The sequence below is a fragment of the Serinus canaria genome, chromosome 5 (assembly GCF_022539315.1).
Source record: "Serinus canaria isolate serCan28SL12 chromosome 5, serCan2020, whole genome shotgun sequence".
NCBI classification, from domain to species: domain Eukaryota; kingdom Metazoa; phylum Chordata; class Aves; order Passeriformes; family Fringillidae; genus Serinus; species Serinus canaria.
In genome coordinates this window covers 42300198-42324596 of record NC_066319.1, presented here as the reverse complement: position 1 = coordinate 42324596, position 24399 = coordinate 42300198, and the positions used below count along the sequence as shown (strand labels likewise).

General features: G+C 37.4%; 1 protein-coding gene across 1 annotated transcript in view; it reads left to right on the top strand.

Annotated features, from left to right (window-relative positions):
* Nucleotides 1-17818, top strand: part of SEL1L (SEL1L adaptor subunit of ERAD E3 ubiquitin ligase) — a 33082-nt gene extending 15264 nt beyond the window's left edge. The window contains exons 7-21 of the mRNA XM_030239994.2: nucleotides 80-133; nucleotides 215-274; nucleotides 889-970; nucleotides 1274-1428; nucleotides 2171-2227; nucleotides 3239-3307; nucleotides 5782-5859; nucleotides 6992-7054; nucleotides 7812-7899; nucleotides 8138-8286; nucleotides 8861-9026; nucleotides 10478-10552; nucleotides 12120-12292; nucleotides 12552-12680; nucleotides 13885-17818. Of these exons, the coding sequence (XP_030095854.1) occupies nucleotides 80-133; nucleotides 215-274; nucleotides 889-970; nucleotides 1274-1428; nucleotides 2171-2227; nucleotides 3239-3307; nucleotides 5782-5859; nucleotides 6992-7054; nucleotides 7812-7899; nucleotides 8138-8286; nucleotides 8861-9026; nucleotides 10478-10552; nucleotides 12120-12292; nucleotides 12552-12680; nucleotides 13885-14088 (1602 nt within the window). The 3' untranslated portion in view covers nucleotides 14089-17818. The remainder of the gene's footprint in view (nucleotides 1-79; nucleotides 134-214; nucleotides 275-888; nucleotides 971-1273; nucleotides 1429-2170; nucleotides 2228-3238; nucleotides 3308-5781; nucleotides 5860-6991; nucleotides 7055-7811; nucleotides 7900-8137; nucleotides 8287-8860; nucleotides 9027-10477; nucleotides 10553-12119; nucleotides 12293-12551; nucleotides 12681-13884) is intronic.
* The last annotated feature ends 6581 nt before the right edge of the window (nucleotides 17819-24399 follow it).

The following is a 24399-nucleotide window of genomic DNA, read 5'->3' as shown; positions in this document are numbered from 1 at the left end:
CAGCTTTGAATCTTTATGCCTATGTGTTCCAGGAGAATTGATCTGTGGTTTTTTAAAAGGTGTGCTTTTGTATTTCTAGGCGCTTGGATTTCTATATGCGTCTGGCTTAGGAGTCAATTCGAGTCAAGCTAAGGTAATTCAGAAATTTTCAGTGTCTGGTCTTGTGTTTTCTCTTGGGGGCTGATGTTAAATAACCAGTGATTTTTGTTTTAAGGCCCTGGTGTATTACACTTTTGGAGCTCTAGGAGGAAATCTGATCGCTCATATGATCTTGGTAAGTAAGATGGTTAATAACTTTAAACATGCAAGAGTATTTTTGTACTCCTACATTTTCAGTGTTAAGATTTCCTTCTATATGAATACCCCATCGAAATACTACATCATTTTGCATGCATTGGGTGGGCAGTAGTATCTTCCCCATTATTCATTTTTAATTCAAGGATGAGTCTGCTCATTTTAAGCTATGTGCTACTATGAATTGTGATGGGCCATGTTTAAATCTCTTGCTTAAATCAGAATTGTCAGACTTAAAATTTTTGTAATCAAATGAGAACTGTGAAAGAGATCATTACAGAAAATGCTGTTTTAATCAGTATTGTGAGATTTAAGACAAAGTGCAATATGTAAATAAAAGGCTTTACGTGTTCACCCTTAAACATCCTTCTACTTAATTTGCTTTTTCTTGAGTAATATCTGAACTATACTGGCAATGTTTAACCTTTAATAGTATCAGTCATTGGTTTTTTAGGAAGCTACAATTCTACATAGCCTTTGTCCAGCCTATTGTCTTGTCAAATCTTGATCAAGTAATGTGAAAGAAGTTTGCAACATTGCAAGTAGTATGTTCTCAAGTAATTGATAGTCCCATATTTGTCATTTCCTTTCCAGGGTTACCGGTACTGGGCTGGGATAGGAGTCCTTCAGAGCTGTGAATCTGCTCTCACTCACTACCGACTTGTAGCTAATCACGGTAAAAACTTTTTACTAGGGTAGCATTCTTGACTTGGTGTTCTCCATCATTCAACTAGAAGATACTAAAATGCTTCCAACACTAATAGTATAAATAGAGAGTTTCTGATATTAAACAAGTTATGGCTCTGCATTATGATAAGCTATTTTTATCTGTATTGAAATGTCTTGGAGGGTATCAAAGTAATTAGTTCTCTCTTGAGTAACAGCTTGAAGCTCTGTAGACATCTGGTTTTACTAGGTTATAGTGTAACTTCTGTATTGAAAAAAAACTGTCTGAAAATTTATCTCATCTCTTTTCCAGTTGCTAGTGATATTTCCTTGACTGGTGGCACAGTGGTTCAGCGAATTCGCTTAGCAGATGAAGTAGAAAATCCAGGAATGGCAAGTGGGATGCTAGAAGAAGACTTGATCCAGTATTACCAGTTTTTAGCAGAGAAAGGAGATGTACAAGCACAGGTAAGATTCAGTTCACCTGATGACATTCAGACATTTTCAAGAATTACAGGAACAAGTTTATGAAATATGGAAAGACATTGGAGCTTTAGTGTTCTCTCCATCCCAAATCAACCTGTTTCCTATTTCCCCCTTAGTTTTTATGTGAAGAGACTTATGATCTAGTGTGTTTAAGGTAGAACTTGGACAAAAAATGCAATTTTTTTTGAAAATAGCTTTAGCATCTTAGGATTGAGATCTTGGCTTTCACTAGAAACCAGCCAGACTGGATATTTCATGGATAACTTCAGATGTTGTGCAGGAAGGGTAGGTCAAAATACTGGCCATGACAAGGGATTTCAGTTTCTCACTGCTCCTGCTCTTGTGTGACTTCTGCATGCTGCAGACTGGACCCCTTCTACACACAGTCCAGGAGGCGAGGATGCTAACAGAGGCAAATTGTCCCAAGCCAATTTGGTCATGTATAACTTAAGACTTAGGCAGGATTCAAATGAACATTTGTTACTTTACATCTAGGACAATATGTTGCTTCTATCTAGGATAAATTTCCATTTAGGCTAGTGTGAAAAAGTAGGACTGTACTATAGTTACTGAATCAAATCTGTGCCTTCAAACTTTGTGGCATCTTTAACTCTGATATTGTCTATCTTTGTGCATGTAATTAGCTCACCTGTATCTGTATTGCTAGAAAAGGGAAGTCCCAAGGGAAAAGTGACTTACTTGTGATGTAAAATTTTTTTTTTAGGTTGGCCTTGGACAGTTGCACTTGCATGGGGGAAGAGGAGTAGAGCAAAATCATCAGGTACCTTTTCTCTATATCTCTGATGCATATTTCACTAGGCAGAGGGGGAGAAAGTATAACTGAGAAAGTGGTGTAAAAGTGTTTAAGTACCACTGTAAGTTATGTAACAATTTCAGTAGCCTTATTCAAAAAAACTTAACTTTTATGTGACTAGAAGATGGAACCGATTTTTTTACATGGCTAGTTTAAGATTAACCATTTTAAAAATGAGAATATCAAAAATTAAAACTTCTTAGCAAGTAGTACTGGAACTGGCTGAGCTTTTGTAAATGTGGTACAGTCTTCATGTTGCTCTGGACCTGAATTAGTGATGATAGTGTAGTCTGTGGCTTGCAAGAATATTTTGCTTCTGTAGACAAAACACTGCAACTTTAAATATTAAACATCTTAAGTGTGCATAGAAAACAGAACTTCTGCAGCTGTAAGCCAAGCTAGCTACCTTGCTTATGGAAGTTAAAATAGCTAACCTCATCTTGAAGTATGTATTGAAAAAATTAACAGCTAAGGATGTGCAGTCCTGAGGATTATTTAATCCAATACAGGAATTATTTAACAGAAATTATTTATTAGTCATCATATTTAAAATACCTCAAAATGACTGCTTCAGGAGGGTTCAGAGATGATAGTGAGTGGTCAGAAGGAGTATAATCAATTTCTGTGTAAAAGTAGAATAGGAACTGGCAAATCTCACCTATTCTAAACAGGGTTTGATGGTACCATAAGAAAGTAAGATTTACCTGTGTAGCTAGTGCATAGTAGCAGTTGCAGTTTGTTGGGTTTTCCCCTTCTCATTTTTGTAATACGCTGGTTAGAGGGATTGCTGCTGAATAGTGCAATTATATAAGTGAAGAACCCTGTCACAATATATTAAATTAGGTGGGATTGGTAACTTTTATTCCCAGAAGAACCTGGTAACTTAGCAAACAAATCTACCTATCTCTATTCCATTTGCCAGACAAGTTGCTCAAATCATAGTGATGGTGATTAAGGCACTTGCTTTCTTTTGTACAGCGAGCATTTGAATACTTCAATCAAGCAGCTAATGCTGGCAACTCCCATGCTATGGCTTTTCTAGGAAAGGTAAGATACAAATACTCTCAAAAGTAAGAAAACTGCCTTGCAATGAAAGATAGAAAGTTTCCTACTTTCTGCTATCAGTCAATCTAAAACTTGAATTCTGGAATCTAAGTATTGCAGTTTAGCTCCTGTTTTGAATTTTTCTGCAAGATTTGAGTGTTGCAGTATGTTATGTCTTGTCTAAGTTTTCCTTTACTGTAGGATTTTGAAATTTTTTTAATAGTGCCTGAACTAGGGTTTTGGTTTTTTTTTTAATCAAATAATTAAATATTTGAATGTCCTTTTTCTGTGGTGGAATTCAAAACTCTAAATAGGAAACTATTCTTTTCCATACAATGTATGGGGAGAAACTAGGCTTCTCAAAACTTTGCCCAGCAAGAAATACTAAGTTGTGAAGGAAATGGGAAAGAAATTCTTCCAGTTTCATTCTGTGTAGAGAAGTGAGGCATCTGGGTCAGAATTGCCAATAGGCCTGTAATTACTTTGCACTAAAGCTTGACTCTATCTGCAGGGTGGGTCTTTGTTTCAGTTATCTCAGACTTTTTTGTCTAGGGGCAGACCTTACCTGACCAGTCTGGTTGCCTTCTGTGATGGAGTGAAAACAATGGTCAGCAAGGGAAGAATGTCTGATATCAGCTATCTAGATTTCTGTAAGGCCTTGGCATGGTCCCATACAACATCCTTGTCTTCAGATTGGAGAGACATGGGTTGGAAGGGTGGAATATCTGGAGCATAAGGAATTGGCTGGATGGAATAGCCAGAGAGCTGTGATTAATGGCTCTATGTCCAGGTGGAGGCCAGTGACAAGGAGGTTCCCTCAGGGCTCTTTCTTGGGACTGGTGCTCTCTAATATCTTTACTGGTGGCACAAACAGTGAGATCAAGCACAATCTCAGCAAGTTTGCTGATGGCACCAAGCTGAGCAGTGCAGTGACACAGCAGAAGGATGGAAGGCCACCCAAAGGGGCCTGGACAAACTGAGATGTGGGTCCATGAGAACCTCATGAAGCTCAATAAGTGCAAATGGGAGGGCTGTACCTGTACAAATATGAGTGCAGACTGGGAGATGAACTTATTGAGAGCAGCCTTATGAAGAAGGACTTGGGGGATCTCATTTGTGAAAAGCTGGACATGACCCAGCCGTGTGCACTTGCAGCCCAAAAGACAAACAGCATCCTGGCCTGCATCAAAAGAGGAGCGGCCAAGAGGCTGAGGGAGGCAATTCTCCCCCTCTACTCTGCCCTTGTGAGATCCCATCTGGGGTACTTGATCCAGGTGTGCAGTCCTCAGCACAGGAAAGGCATGGACCTGTTGGAGTGAATACAGAGGATCAAGATGATCAGAGGGATGGAGCACTTTCCCAGTGCAGACAGGCTGAGACAGCTGGGGGTTTTCAGGCTGGAGAAGAGAAGGCTCCATGGAGACCTCACTGCAACCTTCCAATACCTAAAGGGGTCTTATAAAAAAGAGGGATAGCACCATTTTGCGCAACAGGTAGTTATAGGACAAGAGGGAATAGTTTTAAACTAAATGAGGAGAGGTTTAGGTTAAATGTTAGGCCAAAGTTCTCTATTTAAAGGCTGGTGAGGCAGTGGAACAGGTTGCCCAGAGAAGTTGTGGGTGTCCCATCCCTGGAAGTGTTCAAGGCCAGGCTGGTTTGGGCCCACAGCAACCTAGTCTAGTGGCTAGCATCCCTGCCCATGGCATGGTAGTTGTATTTAGATGATCTTTAACCTAGTCTGTTCTATGATTTTTAATTTAAAACACGATTGGCAGGCTGCTGGCAGCGATTATAGTGCATTACTGCTTAAAACGGTATTTAGGTCACTTGTCTGAGATCTGGGTTGCAGACTACCTTCAGCCTGTGAGGATCTAAATCCTTATTACTCTGTTTAAGTACCTTCTAAGGTTAGGCTACAGTCAGCACCAGCTCTAGGTCATCTTTTTCAGGCTGTCATTGTAGTAGAGGATTCAAAATTAATGTCCTTAAAGCCTAAAAATATAGCATAATATGCTGTTCAAGGCACCTGACAGAAGAGATTGCAGTTCCTGCTTTCTCTCTTGGTTGTTTTGTCACTAATTATTGTTGAAGTGAACTGTGTTTAGTAACCAATTTTTGCTTTGTTTTTGCAAAGTATTTTGACTGCCAATACAGCTTGATTTCCACTGGTCTCAAGATTTTTGCCTGATTGTGTGTTTTTCACTGCACATGAGTAGAAATTAAAAATTAAGGGTATTGTCCTGAAAAAAATTAATTTTATGGGTAGTTCATTTTCCATTAGAAAGTTAAACCCTCTGAATTTTACAGCAGAGAGATGTATTTTCTGCTTCTGGACAAGTTTTAATGATTATTCAATAATGTGATAGAATAATCTAAGTACAGTAACTTCCTCTCAATATGTAAAGTGAAGATGCTTCATGGTCTTCATGCTAAACTGACTACTTTGGCTGTTCTTCAGTAATGGCTTTCTCTTTCAGATGTATTCAGAAGGAAGTGATGTTGTACCTCAGAGCAATGAAACTGCCCTTCAGTATTTCAAGAAAGCTGCTGATATGGTATGATTACCTGTAAGGTGGAACTACAGCATGTGCACTAAATTGATAAGCTCTGAAATGCTGCAAATGCTTCATGTGCTTTTTCATGTGCAGACATCTGTTCCCAGATTAATTAGCCCACAGTCTCACTTGCCTAAGATGTCAAAAACTGTTCAGGCCATGGTGCTTCATAAAGCTCTGTTCAGCGTAAGGAGTCTAACTCTCATGAATAGAGTCTAACTCTATTTCATTAATATGAAATACTGTCCACCTAAATAGTCTGCAATTCTGTGAAGTGCTGGTGTTTGTTAATTTGAAGTGGTCTTGTCACAGGAATTTACAGTGCTTCTGTTATGTGAATATATAATAGTTTTATACTTCTCATCTCATTAGACTGCTTGCTCTTTGGGATGATGTTTTTTGATCCCTTGTATCTGTCTTTGATCTATCCCTTGTGGTAGTGTTTGTGCAGTTAAAGTATGACTAGTCCTCCAGGAAGGGTGTTCAGCATGTGAAACACAGTAGATGAAGTTCTGAAGGAACTGTTGTAAGATAACTGCCTTCATGGTTCTTATATTCCACAGTCTGAATGCAGTTCCACAACGCTGTGCTAAAGTGAGGATCTCTGTGTGCTCACCCTGCATTGACTGAAACTTTGATGTGTTCCATTGCCTGTCCTGGCACTGAAGTAGGGCCATAGTGCCTGCTCTTGCAGGGGCAGTGGTTAGTAATGTAGCCCACAGGACAGCCACTATTTCACCCTTAACAGGGTTCTTAGAGTTCCTGGAGTTGTTTTGGGTACTTGTGTAGCACCCAAAACATTTTGAAGTTGAGAAAAGTAAAGATAAGTGAGCTACTAATGCCCCATCTTTCTAGGGTTGTGGGTTCTACATCTTGTATGACACTGTAAAAATGTACAGTAGGCTTATATAAATAATATTGGAAATTTTTCCCCCTGTTCATCAGCTGTGTGTAGTCACTGAATAAAAGTTACTGTACATGCTATTTCCTCCTTAAATAAGTATTACTAGGAGCAAAAAATTAATCTCTCTTGAGTACTATATGTTTTCATGATGTTCTGGACATACCAGATTTGAAAGATATAGATGAAGATTTTGCCTTTCTTTGCAGAAGTGTTTTTCTGTGTTTTCAGGGTAATCCAGTTGGACAGAGTGGATTAGGAATGGCTTACCTCTACGGAAGAGGTGTTCCAGTGGTAAGCTTTTGACAGTCGTCTTTCTAAGCATAGGTGATTGTGTGACTTTTTGTTGTCGACAGATTTATTTTATTCTGGAGGGAAATACTGTGGAAAGCTTCATTGTGAAGATTCTGTCACACTGAAAATTCCTTGAGGAAATCTGTAATGTAAAAAAAAAATGCACTTTGGAATTAGCAGCTATGAAAGAAACATCCTGATTTTGCTCTCAGAAGTTTGAAAATGTTGCTTAAGCTGTTAGAAATGCATAGAAGCATGCATTTTAACCATATATTTGGGCTTGTCTGTAATTTTCTTGTGAAATAAAACAAATCCTAACTGTCCCCATTTTATGACTCTTGTGGGAGTGGAGGAACAGTGAAACTTTTAATTAGTTCATTTGCTTTATTGCTTTTCCCACAGGAAGGTTTCTTGTTAAAGGTTTTATATTTAGCTATGCAAACAGATACTCAAAATTTGAATTAGCCCAAAGTTGAGGAAATAAGTATTCCAGAAACAGAAGCATAACTGTTTATAGCAATGCTGTATGTGAATGCCAGCTTTTAGATAGCTGCAGAGTTACAATGGGCTAAATATCGTTGTAGTCTATTTCATTTTTTGCTTCCAGATTTTGAACAGGGGAATATTTTCACTGTAAAATCTTGCTGTAATTTTTCTGTAAAAGAGATCTGTCCTTTCATATGTGCACATGCATATTTTCTCTCTTAAACTTTGGTGTATTGCAAGGCTCTAATGACTGGACCAAATCTTCCTGCAGAACTATGATCTAGCACTGAAGTATTTCCAGAAGGCTGCAGAACAGGGATGGGTTGATGGTCAGCTTCAACTAGGTTCCATGTATTACAGTAAGTGGCATCAAAACCTTTTTCAGGTCTAAGCACCTGCCCTTTCAGTCACTGTTCACTAGGTGGCATTAGAAGTATGCATGTAGAATGGGTGTGCTACACTGAACTTGTATTTCATTCTTTTTTTCCCTGACTTTTTCACAAAGCTTTTCTAGAGTAATTTTGAAGAGTAAGAACTGTTTCATACAATGCTACTTTTCAAGAGAAATGAATAGCAATGATTTAATCTTTCTTTTAGATGGCATTGGAGTCAAGAAAGACTATAAACAAGCTTTGAAGTATTTCAACTTGGCCTCTCAGGGTGGCCACATCCTCGCTTTTTATAATCTGGCTCAGATGCATGCTACTGGCACTGGAGTGATGCGATCCTGTCATACTGCTGTTGAGGTAAGGTCACCTGGTCATCAGCATCAATAATACTGACTTGCAAGAGATTGGCTGTAACCACATCGGCCTGTATAGGACATTTCCAGCAGTGACTGCAGAGTAAAGGCTATCAAAAGGGAAAAGTGATATATTAGAAAAATTTTGTATTTCATGAGAAAAATCTTTGGCTTTTTTGTTATGTCAGGTTTGTATTTCCTTTATTAACTTCGAAGAAAATCAATAGAATGTAATGCAAAGCAAGCAAAAGTAACTTATAAGTACCAAATTCTTCTTTTATACTTGGATTTAAGTGTAACAAAACTAAGATACTAAATAATTCTGAGTAAGAGTCTGAATTTACAGGTTACTGTCTTTACTTACTAAGAATCTTACGAGTTGCTCAGCATCTATCTGCTTAGCAACTTGTATCTTAAAGTAATCTTGTCTTGAACAGTGGAGTTTGCTTGATATGTTTTCATGTGAAATACAAATATTTTGAACAGGCATCAGAATGTTAAAGTGTTACTTCTTGCAAAACCTAAATTTTTGAAGTTCCTGACAACCAGTATCCTCCCCCTTCCTTTTTCCTCTGCAGTTGTTTAAGAATGTCTGTGAACGGGGGCGTTGGTCTGAAAGACTGATGACTGCCTACAACAGCTATAAAGATGGTGATTCAAATTCTGCTGTAGTTCAATATCTTCTTCTGGCAGAACAAGGCTATGAAGTTGCACAAAGCAATGCTGCTTTCATACTTGATCAGAGTAAGAATCTGAATATATACTGAAAAGGGTTTTTCTGGAGGTGGCATGTTAGAACTTTAATGAAGCTCTTGTCCTGTTTCCTGCTCTTCACACTGGAAAGCAATCAGTTTTCATTTTCACTTGTAAGGATGACTTCATAGACTTAAAGTTAAAATATATTCAATTTCTGACTTAGGGATTTTAAAATGGCCTAAGCAGAGAGTTTTTAGAATATTGCACAGTGCTAAAAATTCTCTGGATTTCCAAAGGACAACTGTAAATGCAGGGATTGCGTTAGGTTTACTTTTGACCTGTACTATGCATAGAAGTCTCAGTGTCCTTTGTTCTCTCTCTTGTGATGTAATTTCTCAGCACCTTCTTTGTGTGACTTTACTGATGCTACTTGTGAAGGAGGGGTAAGGAACTGGGCAGCTGACTCTCTTAGATTTTAAAAAAACTTGTCCTGTGTGTTTTACTGCAACTAGATGGCTTGAACTTGGATTTATTAGAGTTTCAAGTCATTGGGAGACAATGGAAGTACAATGGTAACTCTTTCTACAAACTGCAAAACCCAGTATTTTAAACTTTATCTAAACCAAATCTAGGTCTCCTTGCCAGCTTTGTATCTTAGTATTGAAAGCACCTTTTGGTGGCTGATGAGCTAATCTAACATCTTCATTTCCAGTTAATATTTTTTAAAGGTGTCTGAGTGAATCATCTTTAGATAAGGTGCAGTAATGACAGTCTTGGCTGAAAGTGCAAAGAAACAGCATTTTTCCCTGAGTTAAAACTCCTAATTGTCTTTACTCAGATATATCTGCTTCTCAACTGGAGAGTGATTTAAAATTACTTTATATGTTTTATACAAAATCTTTGTGTCAGCTGTGGGACAGTACAGCTGAAACCATAGTTACACTAGAAGTTCAATTTATAAATCATTTGAATTGTCTGAGAGTTCATGAACCTTCATATTGTGACTTGGACAACTTCTGAAGTAGCCAAAGGGCTACCATGTAAGAGACTGCAGTCTGGCTGGTTAAGGAGTTTAAGCCTTTGTTTTACCTGACTACTCCTGGGTTTCAGATGGCCAAAACTATAAAAGGTTATACTTCAACCTTGTATTTGTCAAACTTCAAATTATGTGCTCTTAAAACTTGCATTTTCTGTCATTCCTCAAGTATGCATCAGAATCTCCTACAGCTGGAATGGGAGAGATGCTTAGTAAGCCATAGTTCAGGGTGAAATTATATAGTTTGTTCCTAGCTCTCTTATGTGGGCAGATAAATGGAAAGGCTGTATAAATGAAAGGGGTTTTTAGAAGTTTCAGATGCATTGAATCTTGTTTGTTCTATAACTCAGATTGCTTCAGGTTTTTAACATATTTCAGCAGACTGAAGATAAGCAGGGGGGTTTTTGTGGTCGTGTGTGCATTATACCATGGTTCTATTTAACTGGTTTATTTTCTTCTTTAGAAGAAGCTAGCATAGTAGGAGAAAATGAAACCTATCCTCGAGCTTTGCTTCACTGGAATAGAGCAGCTTCTCAAGGTATGCCTGTACCTCTCAAATCCAAGCTGTTTCTTTTTATGTTGAGGAATACATTCAGTGTAGGTTTGCAGCTGCAGTGTGAGCTGCAGGTTGAGCTCTGGGTGGGAGGAGCCCAAGGCAAGGAGCCATGAACTGCCAACCTTTTCCATAACAAGGGGCCTGGGACCGGTGGCCCAGGCAGGTGACAAGACACAGCAGGAGCCAAGGACCCCAGACTTACGTATGAACAGACTGTGAAGGTATAAAAGCCCAGGAATTCTTTTGTTTGGGATTCCTCTGCAGAAATACAAGCTCAAGCTGTTTTTTGTGTTACTGTGTCCTTATTAAATTGTTTAAAAGATTCAGGCATCTGAGACTCTGCTCTTGGAAACCCACCAGTAAGGAAAGCTTGTCTGACTGTGTGAGTGGCACAAGCAGGGAGTCAAGCAGCCATCAGCCCTTCCAGCCACACTGTGAAGGGGGAAGGAGCTTCAGTCCATGCAGTAACAGTCTGTAGTGGTGGGAGTGTGATGGCCACAGTGCCTCCCAAAGGGTCAGGAAGGTTTCCTTAACATTTAGTAGAGCCATTAATATCTGATTTCATCTGTTTTGCTATGAAAGATGTAAAGATGGAAAATTTACCTCCTCCTGTTAACAGAAGTTGTATCCCAGATAGGGTAGTTGGTGTTCTTCTGTCTATTGTTAGCTATAGTGTTATTACAATATCCTTGCAGGTCTGAGCCTTTCTGTGATTCTAAGACTAAAAGGACTAAAATACAAATGTACTTTGTGTTTCTTTTGCTGTTCGATATGGAATTATAGAGCAGTGTTCAACAACATTAGCCATGTTTACACTGACTTTTCTAAAAGTATATCTGCTTGGAAAAATAAGAGCAATTTGTTACTTTTCATCATTTATTAAGAAATGCAATTTCCTATTCAAAGAAAGCATTGATGAAGAATGCATCCTTGATGTCCAAACAACACAAATGTATAGTCTGGTGCTTGTTTACCTACCCTAAAATAATCAAAAGTGAACTTAATGATGAAATATCTTGAGAAATCTAACTTCCAAAGAGATTCATCTACACTAATATCTGTCTACTAGTTTTTAACTTTAGAGCAAGACTACCATGCAAAATCAGACTTCCAAGGCTTTTAGTTTAAAATTAAGAAACTGAGATGATGACATGAATGATGATTTTTTAAATTTTTTAATTTTCCAGTGTTACTGCTTTTTAAAAAGAAGTTGAATCCTTTAAAGGTCATATAGCAAATGAAAAATTTTTCTATAATAAGGGACTGATCATGAACATGTTACGGGCTTGCAGCTGATACTGCTATATAACAATAAAAATGGTAGGGTTAATAGGAAAGGTCTTACCTGCAGATAGAAATTGGCTGTGTTGTGGTTCGCTTAACCAAATTTCAAAAATAAAACCTGTTTATGTGAGGGGATGGTGAAAGATAAACAGTTTGTACAAACAGTGAAAAGTAATACTAACGTTCCTACTGCATCTTCATAGGAAGCCAAAAAGGTTTCTTTGCCTAGTTATTTTATCCTTTTTTGTTGTTTTTTGATTTATAGGATATACTGTTGCAAGAATTAAACTTGGAGATTACCATTTCTATGGGTTTGGTACCGATGTTGATTACGAAACTGCATTTATTCACTATCGACTGGCATCAGAACAGCAGCACAGTGCTCAAGCAATGTTTAACCTGGGCTACATGCATGAGAAGGGCTTGGGCATCAAGCAGGTGAGTGAGCTGTACACTGAGAGTCTGCTTTGTTAGAGTACATTTGCTGATATTCAATTAAGTCCACAACTAGTGGAATTAGCATGTCTCCCAATACATTCACCAATAGGCAATAGACAAGTATATTGACTTCACACTTAACTATGTGAAGTAATGATGCATGGACATCAAAGGTGAACTTTTCTTGGGAAAAAAAAACAAACCTATGGTTAATTTTTCAAGTTCTTCAAAACTGTACTTTGAATTTTCTTAACTTTAGGATATTCACCTCGCAAAACGATTCTATGACATGGCAGCTGAAGCAAGCCCAGATGCTCAGGTTCCAGTCTTCCTAGCACTTTGCAAGCTTGGCGTGATTTATTCCTTGCAGTACATACGAGAAATCAATGTAAGTAATGCAGAGTTAAAAGAGAAAAGCAAATGTGTTTTCTATTTTTAGTAGCTCAATTTGTAATTTTACTTAAGTAGAAGTATTGCTTGAACCTTCTGCAAGCTTAGGATAGATTTGTTTTCTGCTGTTGCATATTAAGAAAGTCACTGAAGCTTTCGTTCCTATTTGTGCAACTCTGTGAAGCTGAAATGTGCACAGGCAGTGCTCTTCTGTGCTGTTCTTCCCTTGAAGAGAATTTCTCAAAACTGTTTGACTGTTCTTATCCATGACCATCTGCTATCAAAATGAAGCAGATTTAACTGATATAATTGCTCAGGGAAAAAAAAAAATTATCCCTGATTCTTGTGCTATTTTATATTCAGCTGTAACAACCCCATTATACTTGTGTTTGATCTCTGTGGGGAAAAAAATGTATTTATATTAGATAGTTTAGGTATTTTGTAGTGTTTCTACTGGGTGGTGGCCCTGAAAAAAAACTTGTCTGGAATTTAAGTGAAGTCTTTCCAATATTTCTCAGTGTTCTGACATCTTACTGCCTGTTTGGATTTTAATAAATTAAAATGGTATGGAAGTTCTTACCACTTAGAGCAAATGCAGTTTCAGACAATTCAGCAAAGTTTGACAAATTATAGTAGTCTTGAGGCTTAAGTCAAAACACTTAAGTCAATCAGGCAAATACCCACGTAGCACTCACAGAAGCTGTGAGTATGCAGAATGCAGCTTTTCCTAGATTTAGGTCTTCTACTGCAGATTTAAATTGGCAGTGACTGTATAGTATCATCAGATACAGTAGTGAAGCATGGAAGTATGTGTTGGCTAATCCTTATGCAACTGGGGTCTTAGAAAAAGGCACTTCAATCAAAATTCCCTGTCCATTACCTGCACGAATGTCAGCATTGTACCACACGAGTGTCCTGAGGCTTAATGCTCTGTCATTCGTGAGAAAGCCACAAAACTCCATAGTGGAACTTTCATCTCTAAAATAGAAAATAGATACCTCATTCTCTATAGGATGGCTGTTAGTCTCTATGGTGTTTTAGTTCCTGGAAACTGAAAATGTCACTGTGAACTCTTTTTTCAGAGAGGAAAAGAGCCACTAAGTTTTAAAACTGAGACTTGTATGTGAAAAGTGTTACAAGTCAAAATCCAAGTGATTTCCCATTTGTGTTCTTTGACATGATGTGGACTTTTTCTTTCTTAGATAAGAGAGGTATTCTCACACATTGATATGGACCAGCTGCTGGGGCCTGAGTGGGACCTCTACCTTATGACTATCATCGCCTTGCTCCTGGGAACAATTATAGCTTACAGACAAAGGCAACACCAAGCAATTCCCAGACCAGCAGGACTGCGGCCAGCTGTGCCTCAACAAGAACCGCCCCCAGAGCATCAACCACCACAATAGCAACAAGAGCCTCAGTGAAAGAACTGGATTTTTCCAAAAGGAACAATTTTCATTGTGAATTAGGACTTTGGATCCACAGTCCCTCCCCAAAAGAGGCACAAAGAAGTTAAAAAAAATGTTTGAAAGCTGCTTAGAATGATGCCTTTTTTCAGGGATAAGAAAATTATTTTGAAACTGATTTGAATGTTATTTCAGTGCCAATGGAATAACACTATTGCTTTTTTCATGGAAACACAAGAGTGCTACTACAAAAATGTTGCCTGCTGTACCTAGTTCCTCTTTATTCAGAGTCCTTTTCATCTCCCAGAGAGACAGAAGGCTAGCAGTGGAAGGTTTTTGCCTGCTTGATAGCAGTTCCCCTTTATAAAAGTAATAATAAATTTATGTCCAATTTAATTCCAAGAAGCTGACCTATATTCAAATGCTGAATAGATTGGGGCTGTTAGGAACTTAATTTCTGACCTGCATCCCAAGCATTTCTATAGTCCTTATTTCATTTTTTTAGTATTTCTTACACTTTGGTCTTTTAGGCTGTCTTGGATGGTTTAACATAGATTATTGATAAACCCTGTAAAACTAAGCCAGCAAACATGCTACTCTCCATTTGTGCTTTTTTGTTTTGGGTATTTTCCTCCATTCCCCTTAGACAGTTCTCAGCAGTCAGTATGTAGCCCATGAGGTGGAGTGGGACAGATGGGGTCTGTAAAGCCCATCAGTTGAAAACTGTCCACAGCAACCAGATCTCATATACTTCCAAAATTTTCAGGAGCCTGTGTACTTTGCAGTCCTTCATGACATGAAAGCATTTGGTAGAGTTCCTACATTTAAATTTGTCTTTACTAAGAGGCTGAGTCTAGATAGCAGAAGGCACCAGTATTACTGCACACACTGAAGAAAGGAGAGAGCCAGAAATCTCAGTGAGTTAGCTGACTTGCTTTTGGAGTTGGAAGTTCTGTGCTTGATTTTAAACAATCCTGTTAGTGATTTGCACTGCAAGAAAGAAATGTGTTTATCTCATGCATGCATCTGTTTAATGCATCAATGAAAAAGAGCCACAAAAATGCATGCTCTCTACAAAAGGGCATGGGCTTATGCCAGTGATGCTACTCCAAAGCTACAGGGATGCTCTCGCTGTTGGCAACCTCTGGCATAGAGGAAAGTCACAGTAAAGTCTCTGGCTGTGCCATCTTGAGGACCCTTTGTAACAAGAAAATCCAAAGAGAAAGAAGACTAGTGGCTTCTTGATGCCACCAGGTCAGTGTAAAGGCCTTTTAATGAGTGTAAAGACTGTGACCTGTGGACTGATGATTTAAGACTGCAAGAGGAATCTTCACTTTGACTATTTTCATTGAACTATAATTTCTGGGGCTGGGGATGGGAAGCAGTGGCAGAATAGTCTAGGAGCATGAAATGCATAAGTGTCTGTTCTTATTTTCCAGTGGTAGTGAAATATTGGTTTCTGTACTAGCATTAAACCCTCTGAATATACTATCATAAAGCTGAATGAATACAAATGAGGAGGCTTTAGCTGCTTTCTGACAGAAGCTGTTGTGTTTAAAGAGTTAAGGGCTTCTTTTCATGCAAATGTTTTTCTGGTGTATTGGCAGCAACATATCAATACACTTTTTTTTAGAATTGAGAGTTTGGTATGGTTTCATACTTGGTACATGTGCAGGGAGATCATTGCACAATAGGCCTCTAGTTTGGGATAGAAGATAAGCAATCCATTTTTCTGTAAATGGAAATGTCACGGATGACTAGTATTAAAGGTACTAGTATTATAGGTAGAACTCAGTACTTCACAATGCCTATGCTGGTCAAATGAAGACAAATCTTTAATTTTAGTATATAGGGTTGCAGCCTGTGGTAGAGGAATGCCTTGTTCAGTCTCAATCATCATTAGCAGATGAAACAGTATTGAACTTAAATGTAGTGTCTTATGTGTACAGCATTCCCCAGCTGCATTTCCAAGATATCTGTGACTTCTGAACACTCCCTCTGTCATATTTTGCCACTGTCACTTAACTTGTTCTAGCTTGGCATGAGTAAATTAAAGATTATATGGAAAGTGTTTTTCAGTTAAATACCATTCATTCATTGGTATTGGTGTCTTAGGCAATTTAACAATTTTGTTACTGCATTATTAAATTGTTTTGGTTGTTGATCTATTAGAACTAAATTCTAAAAGTTCTCTTTTACTTGCATGAGAATCTCTCATCACTGCTGCTATGTGACAGTCTTATAGATGACTTTGAGTGAATCTGATGCATTTTTACATCTAAAAAATCAGCAGAAGAAACAATTGAAGATCAGCAAGTTACTTCATTTTAAAAAAATGCTTTTTGAAGAAGCAATAAGGAAGTCTTTCTCCTGCTTTTTTCCCTTCCACCAAATTACTACCACTTACTTTTCAGATGACATTCATTTGAGCGTGGTGGTAGAAGAAAAAGGTACTTACCATAAATAATGGCAAGTTAACTCAGGGATTAAAGATATGAATAAGTTTTCTAAATCAGTTATCTACACCATGACTTAAGTTCTAGTGACAATCCCTTACTACCCTGTTCTGAAACTTGCATTTTGAGGAAAGTATATTTAACTCTTACTAGCAATATGTTCCTTGTTGTGCACTCAGTTAATCAAGCATCTTTTTCCTAAAGAAGCTGAGTTGCTCAGTTTACTGCAGTGAAGTACTTTTCCTTTTGTGTAGCACAGAGGTTATCTTATAGTTTATATGCAGGAGTATTTTAGAAGGGAAACTTGATTTAAGAGAAACCTTTCTGGGTGTGTTCAGCATGGTTTGAATGAAAAGTTGTATTCTTTGTGTGTAGTAACATAGGCCAGAGCCTGCCTAATTGACCTTCATAGACACATGCTCTTCTTTCCCTGCACAGAAAATGGAACTACAGAGCAGTAAGTGTTATTGGTGGGATTTTTATATGTAGGAAAACTGGGAAAATATAAAGAAATGCATTATTCTGCATCTCAAATTATTAATCAAAGACATTAGCTGTTCTTGCTAGTTAAAAGAAACACTGAACTGTTGAGAAAACAGGATTTTAGTTCATCACTGGTTAAACTTGTCCCAGAGCTATCTGTTGAAAGAATTTTCTTGCTTTATATTGTCCATGATAGGAAAGTGTAATAGAAGGTAAGGCCTTTGATACAAACATTCTCGTGAGACTCTTGCGAGACAGATAGTTTTACTCACTTTTTAGTTATCTTCCATAAGTCAGCTACTCTTACTAAAAAAAAAAAAAAAATCTATTGTTTTAATTTGGGGGAAGAACATTAGGATATGGCTTGTGAAAGGACTTTTTAAGACTATGCATTATCTAATTTCCACCTATTATATGCTAGTTTTGGCCTATAAAAGGGGATTACACTCACCTTTGCAAGTTGCTTTCCTTTTAGATAGGCAACAATGAACTAAAATTCTATTTTTTTGTTTCAAAGAATATTAAACTGAAAAGATTTAGTTTGATTTGAACTACTGCAAATGCATATGGCAAATAGGGACTATTGGGGGGAACCCTTTGTTTTTATCAGCTACAGTTCTTTAAAGGGTCTTGTAGGAGTTTTGTAAATTTATTTTGTATTTAAAATCAGTATAAAGGCTGGTCAAATGTAATATAATTGTGTAAACAAATTCTGTTAATAGAAAGATGTACAGATTCATTTTGTACTGTATCTTTAATCTTGTGAAATAAAGATACCACCTGTGTGGTTACCCTCAGTGTTCACAGTGGTTATGATGACAGAAGATGTGAATTGCTAGTCACATGCACTGGTATGTGCCACTATTCAATGCATCCCTTCCTGTAAGGATTCTCATACTTCCATTCCTTAGGAAGGGCAAAGAGAGGGGGAATGGATCATTATGCATTTTGCCTTCAATTATGCTATAAAGTTGCCTCTGTGTGCATGTATGTGTGAGACAGTGAATATAGCATTGTACCTTGGCTGGTAGACACAGAACTGCTGTGTGATTTAAGAGGAGTGACCAGTAACTCCAGAATTACAGCTGCATTTTCAACACTGATACAGGGATAATTCGGTCACTTGCAATGGATGCTGGGGGAGGGACTACTCCAAGCTGACAGATTTGTTTGCTTTGCAGGCTGTTTTTGACCCATTCATCCCTTCTGGCTCCACCTGTTGAGACCAAGTCCTCCCTTGTTAAATACATTAAGTTGATGGGCTTTCCAGTGTGCTTGTTCATTGGCTAGAAGGAAAGTGAGGACAGTGGGGGAGCAGTAATGCCTAGGAAAGGTATCAATAGGTAAGTGATCCTGAGCATCAGCCCAAATCACATAGTTTTCTGAAGTATTTGGAGGCTTTCCATGTTGTCTGCTCCTGCCAACAGCACTTGTAGCAGGTAAAAGCAGAACTGCAGGTATTAAAACCAGCTTGAGTTTGAATAACAAAACTCAAGCTTAGTGAGGTCATCCCTCAACTTCCAAAAAAGTCCATTGTTTGAGATGTGATTGCTGACATACTCAGGTGAGGTGGGTTCAAGTAGACACTTTATTTGTAGCCTGTAGTCAGTGTGGAGGGAGCAGAGTACCAGATGAATATATGATGTGGTGTGGGGGATTTCTGTAGCTTATTTGTCTTTAAAAGCTCCAGGATAACATTCATTGAAAACTAGTATATTTGGGTTGGTTTTGGTTTTATATTGCTGTATTTTCTATATTTTAGTCTTGAGACTAAAACCAATTAAAATATTATTAGAGGGTATAATTTTTAAACCTACAAGACCTGTTTGATTTGAATGTGTTATTTGGTATAATGACAAAATCTTCTTCTCTAAACTATCATAATGTTAATGGAATCATGACTTTGATTCCCTTTTTTTATAAAGAATAATTGAGAAAAAAAGTCAGTCTAGCCTACTTACTATCGAAAATCTTCAGACAACTGTAATCAGTTTTTTGTCTTCTAAAGCCAAGAATGAGGGAGGACAGTGTACCATATATCCAGATAATGAAAACTGTAACATATAGTCTTACTTTTTTTCCTGAAAATAAAATTTAAGTGAAGATGGAATACAATTGTAGTTGCACTTCAGGTAGTAAGAGATGTCATTTAGTTTCCACAGAGATGAGTTGCTCACATTTTTATTTCTTTGATATCCAACTTCTTGAGCTTTCCATACAACATGTTACAATTCCAGATTTTTGAAAACAGCTTTGAAGAATATCAGGGTTTTTTGTGTTGCAAAATACTGAAATTATAGCTCTTCAATTCTGCTGTAAATCATTTTCTGTATTTCCTTATTTTTATATGCTTGTTTTTCTTCATTCTTCCTCCTAAACAGAGGCTGTTATGTATAGAATTAGTTGTTCCAGTTCCCATCTGTTATGTGGCTCCATTTCTGTACAGGATTCATACCAACATTTTTATTGCTTCTAATTAACTACTTTTGCTGGGGGAAAAAATGTTGTAGATGGGGTGTGTGTTTGTAGCCACAAGGGGGTGTTAGACAATAATGGCAACTTGGACTTGTTAAATACTTGAGGTCTCAGAAAGATTGGGAATGGTGTACCTTCTACACTTTGAGTCACTGTCATATCTTGGGAGAATGTATGTGTGTATATACACATATATACACAGAGATGGAAGAAGTCCTTGGTTGCAGGAGCTTTGGAAACTTCACAAAATTAAATAATTCATTACTCTTATTTCTCTAATTTGTGGAGCAAGAGTTCAAAATAAAAAAATCACTATCTTTTGGTAAGACCTGGTAAATAATTACCTTCCCATGAAGATAATTCCATACCCTCCCAACGTTTTTAGTATGTAAATCGTTCTAAAATGTGCCAAATTGTCTTCCAGCATTGTTTGGAAGATTATGTGCATAGCTTCAAGGAGAGTGGTCTCTTTTGCAAGAGACCACTTTTATTTTTTGCAAGTTAAATCCAAATTTTCTTAGCATACAAAATCTTTCCCACTAAAATAAGTGAAAATGTTTAGCAACAGGGGATGAAGAAATTTTTTAAAATAATTTTCCACTGAGATCGTCTGGTGCAATATTTGAGCTATACAAATAGCTTGAAAACTAATTAAAAATATGTTATGTTGCTTCTGACCAATCTTACTTTAATGTTTATTAGGCTCCAGACTTTGCTATACACTGAAATTAATTAATGGCATTTTAGGTGCCTCTAAATAATCTATTATTATTGTTATCACTACTACTATTTGGAAAATTTCCCAGATCTAGTCAAGAGCAATTTTGAAGGAAAAGTCAACTTGCATTGCTGATATTAAAAAGGGATATGTGAAAAAGTCAAACACACTTCCTAGGCTTTAAAGTCATCATTACAGCTGATGTTAAAATTACTGAAGAAATATGTGGAATGTTCCAGTTTAAGGATTATAAATTTGCATTGTAAAAAAGGTACTTCTTGAACAGTTATTCAGCTTGGAAATCAAAGGCTGAAGGCCTGACAATCTACATGTTGGTGAATTTTCCAAAGTGATTTTGTTATCTTCATTACTGGGGCAGTGAGATCAGGAGGACTTGAGTTAATTCTCTTCAGGTTGTATTTAGTTTCATCTCTAGTTTTCACCCCATTGATTATAGAACTGGGTAGTGCATTAGGAAGAACAGCCACACCAAAATATGTATACATTTTCTGGTGGAATCTAGTGTTATGTTAATGTTCAGCTGTAAATGGATAACTAAAGATTTCATCTTTTTTACAAATAATTCTGTGTTTGACTTGGTTGTTGAAATCTGGGAAACATTGCACAGAAGGGAGGTGACTCTAGTAAGAGAATTCAGACCCAGTGAGATAAATGTGGTGATCTCACTGCACGCAGCTGTGTTGGCTTTTCCTGCCTCTTTGCTAAACTAACAACTTACTGAGTTCCCTGCTAGGAGTCTGATTTTTTGGAAGGCAAAGGGTGCAAGTAGGTAGGAACTTCTCAAAACAGGGCAAGAAAGAAGGATTTCTTCATTGATGTAATCTCTTAACTAACAAACTGAACATTGTATATTAACTGTTTGCCTACTCTATCTTGCATATTCAGTGAATAGCTCCATAGAGACACAAAAAATACTTCAGGTTTTTTGCACATGTAATTGTAAAAAATTGGCCTAATTATTATGTTTGGGCTTACAAGTGCCAGAGTTCACTCTTCACTACATTTGTCATTCTTAGTTCAGTTCCAAAAGGTAGGTCAGTACAAAATACTTCTAAATGTTTCTGGAGATACTAGTTCAGCATCATAAAACACAGCTCTCATGTTTAGAGTAAACAGTTTGCAAATAATCCTTTGGCTGAAAACTGAAAAACTCTATGGTAAATACTACTAAAATTAATAGAAAATTAAACTAAAAATAAATCTTCTTTAAGATTTCAGATCTAGTGTCTTATTAATTCCATTTGGCACTGTGAAAAGTGCTAGAACAAACAATATTCTCTGTCATTTTAAAATGCTATTCTTTATTTAAGCACAGCAAATAAAATATTAATTTCCACTGTCTCCTTGGGATTTCTAAATGCCAAATCATGAAGACTTTCTTGCAGCTACAGCAAACAGAGCTTTCAAATTACATCAAAAAGAGTATGTTTGATGAGCCTTTAGCTCTCTCTATGCTTATATTAAGCATTTGATGCTTCCAAATTTCTCCACTAGCCATTACATTTCTGGCACTGCTATTCTAGAACCTCTTCAGTTGCTCAGATTGCAGGCAGAACAAGCTCTGCAGGTACTAGTAATTTGGTTTGCTGGTAGATGGCAAAACAAGGATGTCTGGTCATTGAGAAATGCCCCTCTATGGAGAAAATATAGTCTGTGAAGGGGAGGTGAAGGTGATGGCCTGCCATGCTGGAAACAGTGCATTTGTCCCATGTTTGTTCTAAAGTAATCTTGAATGTTTGTTCTAAAGTAATCTTGCCATTACTGAGATGTGCTGTTAAACAGATCTCTCCTGAAGGATGTGAACTTCCAGGCTGGGCTGTGGCAGCTGGAGCAAAGACCCTGCAGGTGTGTGCCGGTGCTCTGAGGTAAGGGAGCTGAGCAAACAATCTTTTGGCCCCACACATTTCTTTTCTTTTGCTGCTGTGTGTGTCAGTATCAGCTCACTGGCTGAGAAGTAGCACTCCTGTGAGACTACTTTGTGATACAGTATGAGGAAATATGAAGTACAGACTTAATTGTGGAAGCAGGTTCAGAGAGGTAAAGAAAAACTCAAAGTGCTTCTGGACACTTCTGAATGGAGCCTCTGTTGGCACACCATTAAGGGTTAAGTCACACTGCTTCATTTAATATGAAGAAATATATTGAATTCTGTTAACTGACAAATTTAATTAAATTTGCAGTAAAGCTTGGATGAGAATCATGGTTTTGTATTGAAATAAAATAGCATCATTTTCCAGGATATAATGAATTATTAATATCTTTATAATGAAATATTAACATTAAAAACCCAAGTTAGCTGTCAAGTTGAAAGAACAAGAAGTCAGGTGATGTGTATATTCAAAATAAATTAGAATTGGGATCACTCTAGCCTTTAGTTACTCAGTACATGTGTTTATAGTTATGATTTCACATGCTCTAACCCTGTAGAGTCATTTCATAAATACTTCTTCAACATCGGTCAGAATATCAAGAATAGAATGCTGTATTTTTATGGTTAGTATGGTTAATATTGTCATATTCTAGAAAATGGAAGAATATAATCTTTGTTCTTCAAACCCAAACTATTTGAAGAAGGCAAATCAGACTCTTCTGAATAGGTTTAATTTTGTTTTTTAATTTTTTTTCTTTCCCCTATGTCTTTACTTTGGTGGGGATAAATGCTCAAGTATATTCTAACTTCTCTTTCAATTGTAGGAGCAGCAATGTTCAACCAGAATTTGAATATACCTATTTAAATAGAATAACTTTGGGTTTGATGCTATGATGTAATAGAATATTTCAGTAAAATAAAAAGGAAAAAAAGGACGTGTAATGACCTTTAAGTTTAACTGCCTGACCACTGCAGGGCTGACCAAAAGTGTTTTCTGTGGTTTTGATTCTGAGAAGGCTCAAGAAAATATAGGAACTCATATCAGATATGTTACCTGCTATTCCTTCCATTCCAGATCTTACTAGTTAAAGAACTTTAGAAATGTAAAGCAAAAATTTCTTGCGAGTCCAAACAGAATAATAGTACTAAACAGAGTTGTGTGATGTTGTGGTAATGATGTCATAATTTGGATGGAATAAACAGTGTAAGAGAATCAAATGCTGATTGATGACATTTCATGCTTTGTGCTTTAGCAATGAGAGATACAGCAACCACTGCAACTGTTGGACTGTTTGTGACAGCATTAGTAGCTGTCACAAGCCTTTGTGACATAAGTTCAAATACTGTTCTGAAAAGTTACTCTGTAATAGCTTTTACTTTTACTCAGAAAACAAAGAGGAAAAGGCAGAAGAAGAACTGGGGTTCAGAACTTGACCAAAACCAGGGAAGGATTAATGTCTTTCAAGTCTCTTTCCAGCCAGGATTTTCATTGTACACCAGAGGTCAATAATGTAATTCTGGATCCTGGATTTATTAAAGATGGGGAAGATAAAGGGAAACAAGTGGAAAACTAATCTGTAGTTCTTTTGGCTCATAAAACAATCCTGAGAAGAAACAAAGACACAGTTGTACCTGAGTAGAACTATCCATGTCCTTGTTGAATTTACCCTGTACACATGTAAATGAGTCTGACAGCCAGCCTAAACCCATTTGGGCAGATTATTCAACTAAACATCTTCCAGGTGACTGGCTTTGTCTGGGCAATCAACATCTTCTGCTGCTGCATGAGACAGAATCAGCAGCAGAATCAAGTCTCGTTTGGGAATGTGCGAATTGTGTGTTCTTTTCTCCCAGCCGCCTCTAGCTGGCACTCGTGTCGGTGCTTTGGGACACACCGTGTCCCCGGCTTGTGCCACGGGGGCTTAGGGCTTCGCTTCCAGTGTTCTCTGTAACGTGTCCATACACTGCTCTGCACCAGGACCCCCTTTGAAAGCCCCTTCGAAACAATCAGGTGAACCAGACATGCAAAGCTGCCGGGTGTAACATAGTTGTAATTACATGGTTATCTTGCACTTTGCATTTGAGATTTTCCCAGTGGTTTTGCACTTTTTAAAACTCTTAGTTCACCCAGAGAAGAATAAAACTGCGATTTTTTTTTTTCTTTTTACAGTCAGTCCCCATTCCTAATTAAGGCTGTTTACGTGTTTATTGCAAATGGTCAATAACATTTTTCAGCTTGTAAGGTTCAACATTCTAGGAAGCTCTTGGGTGACTTGCTAGTCCCTCAG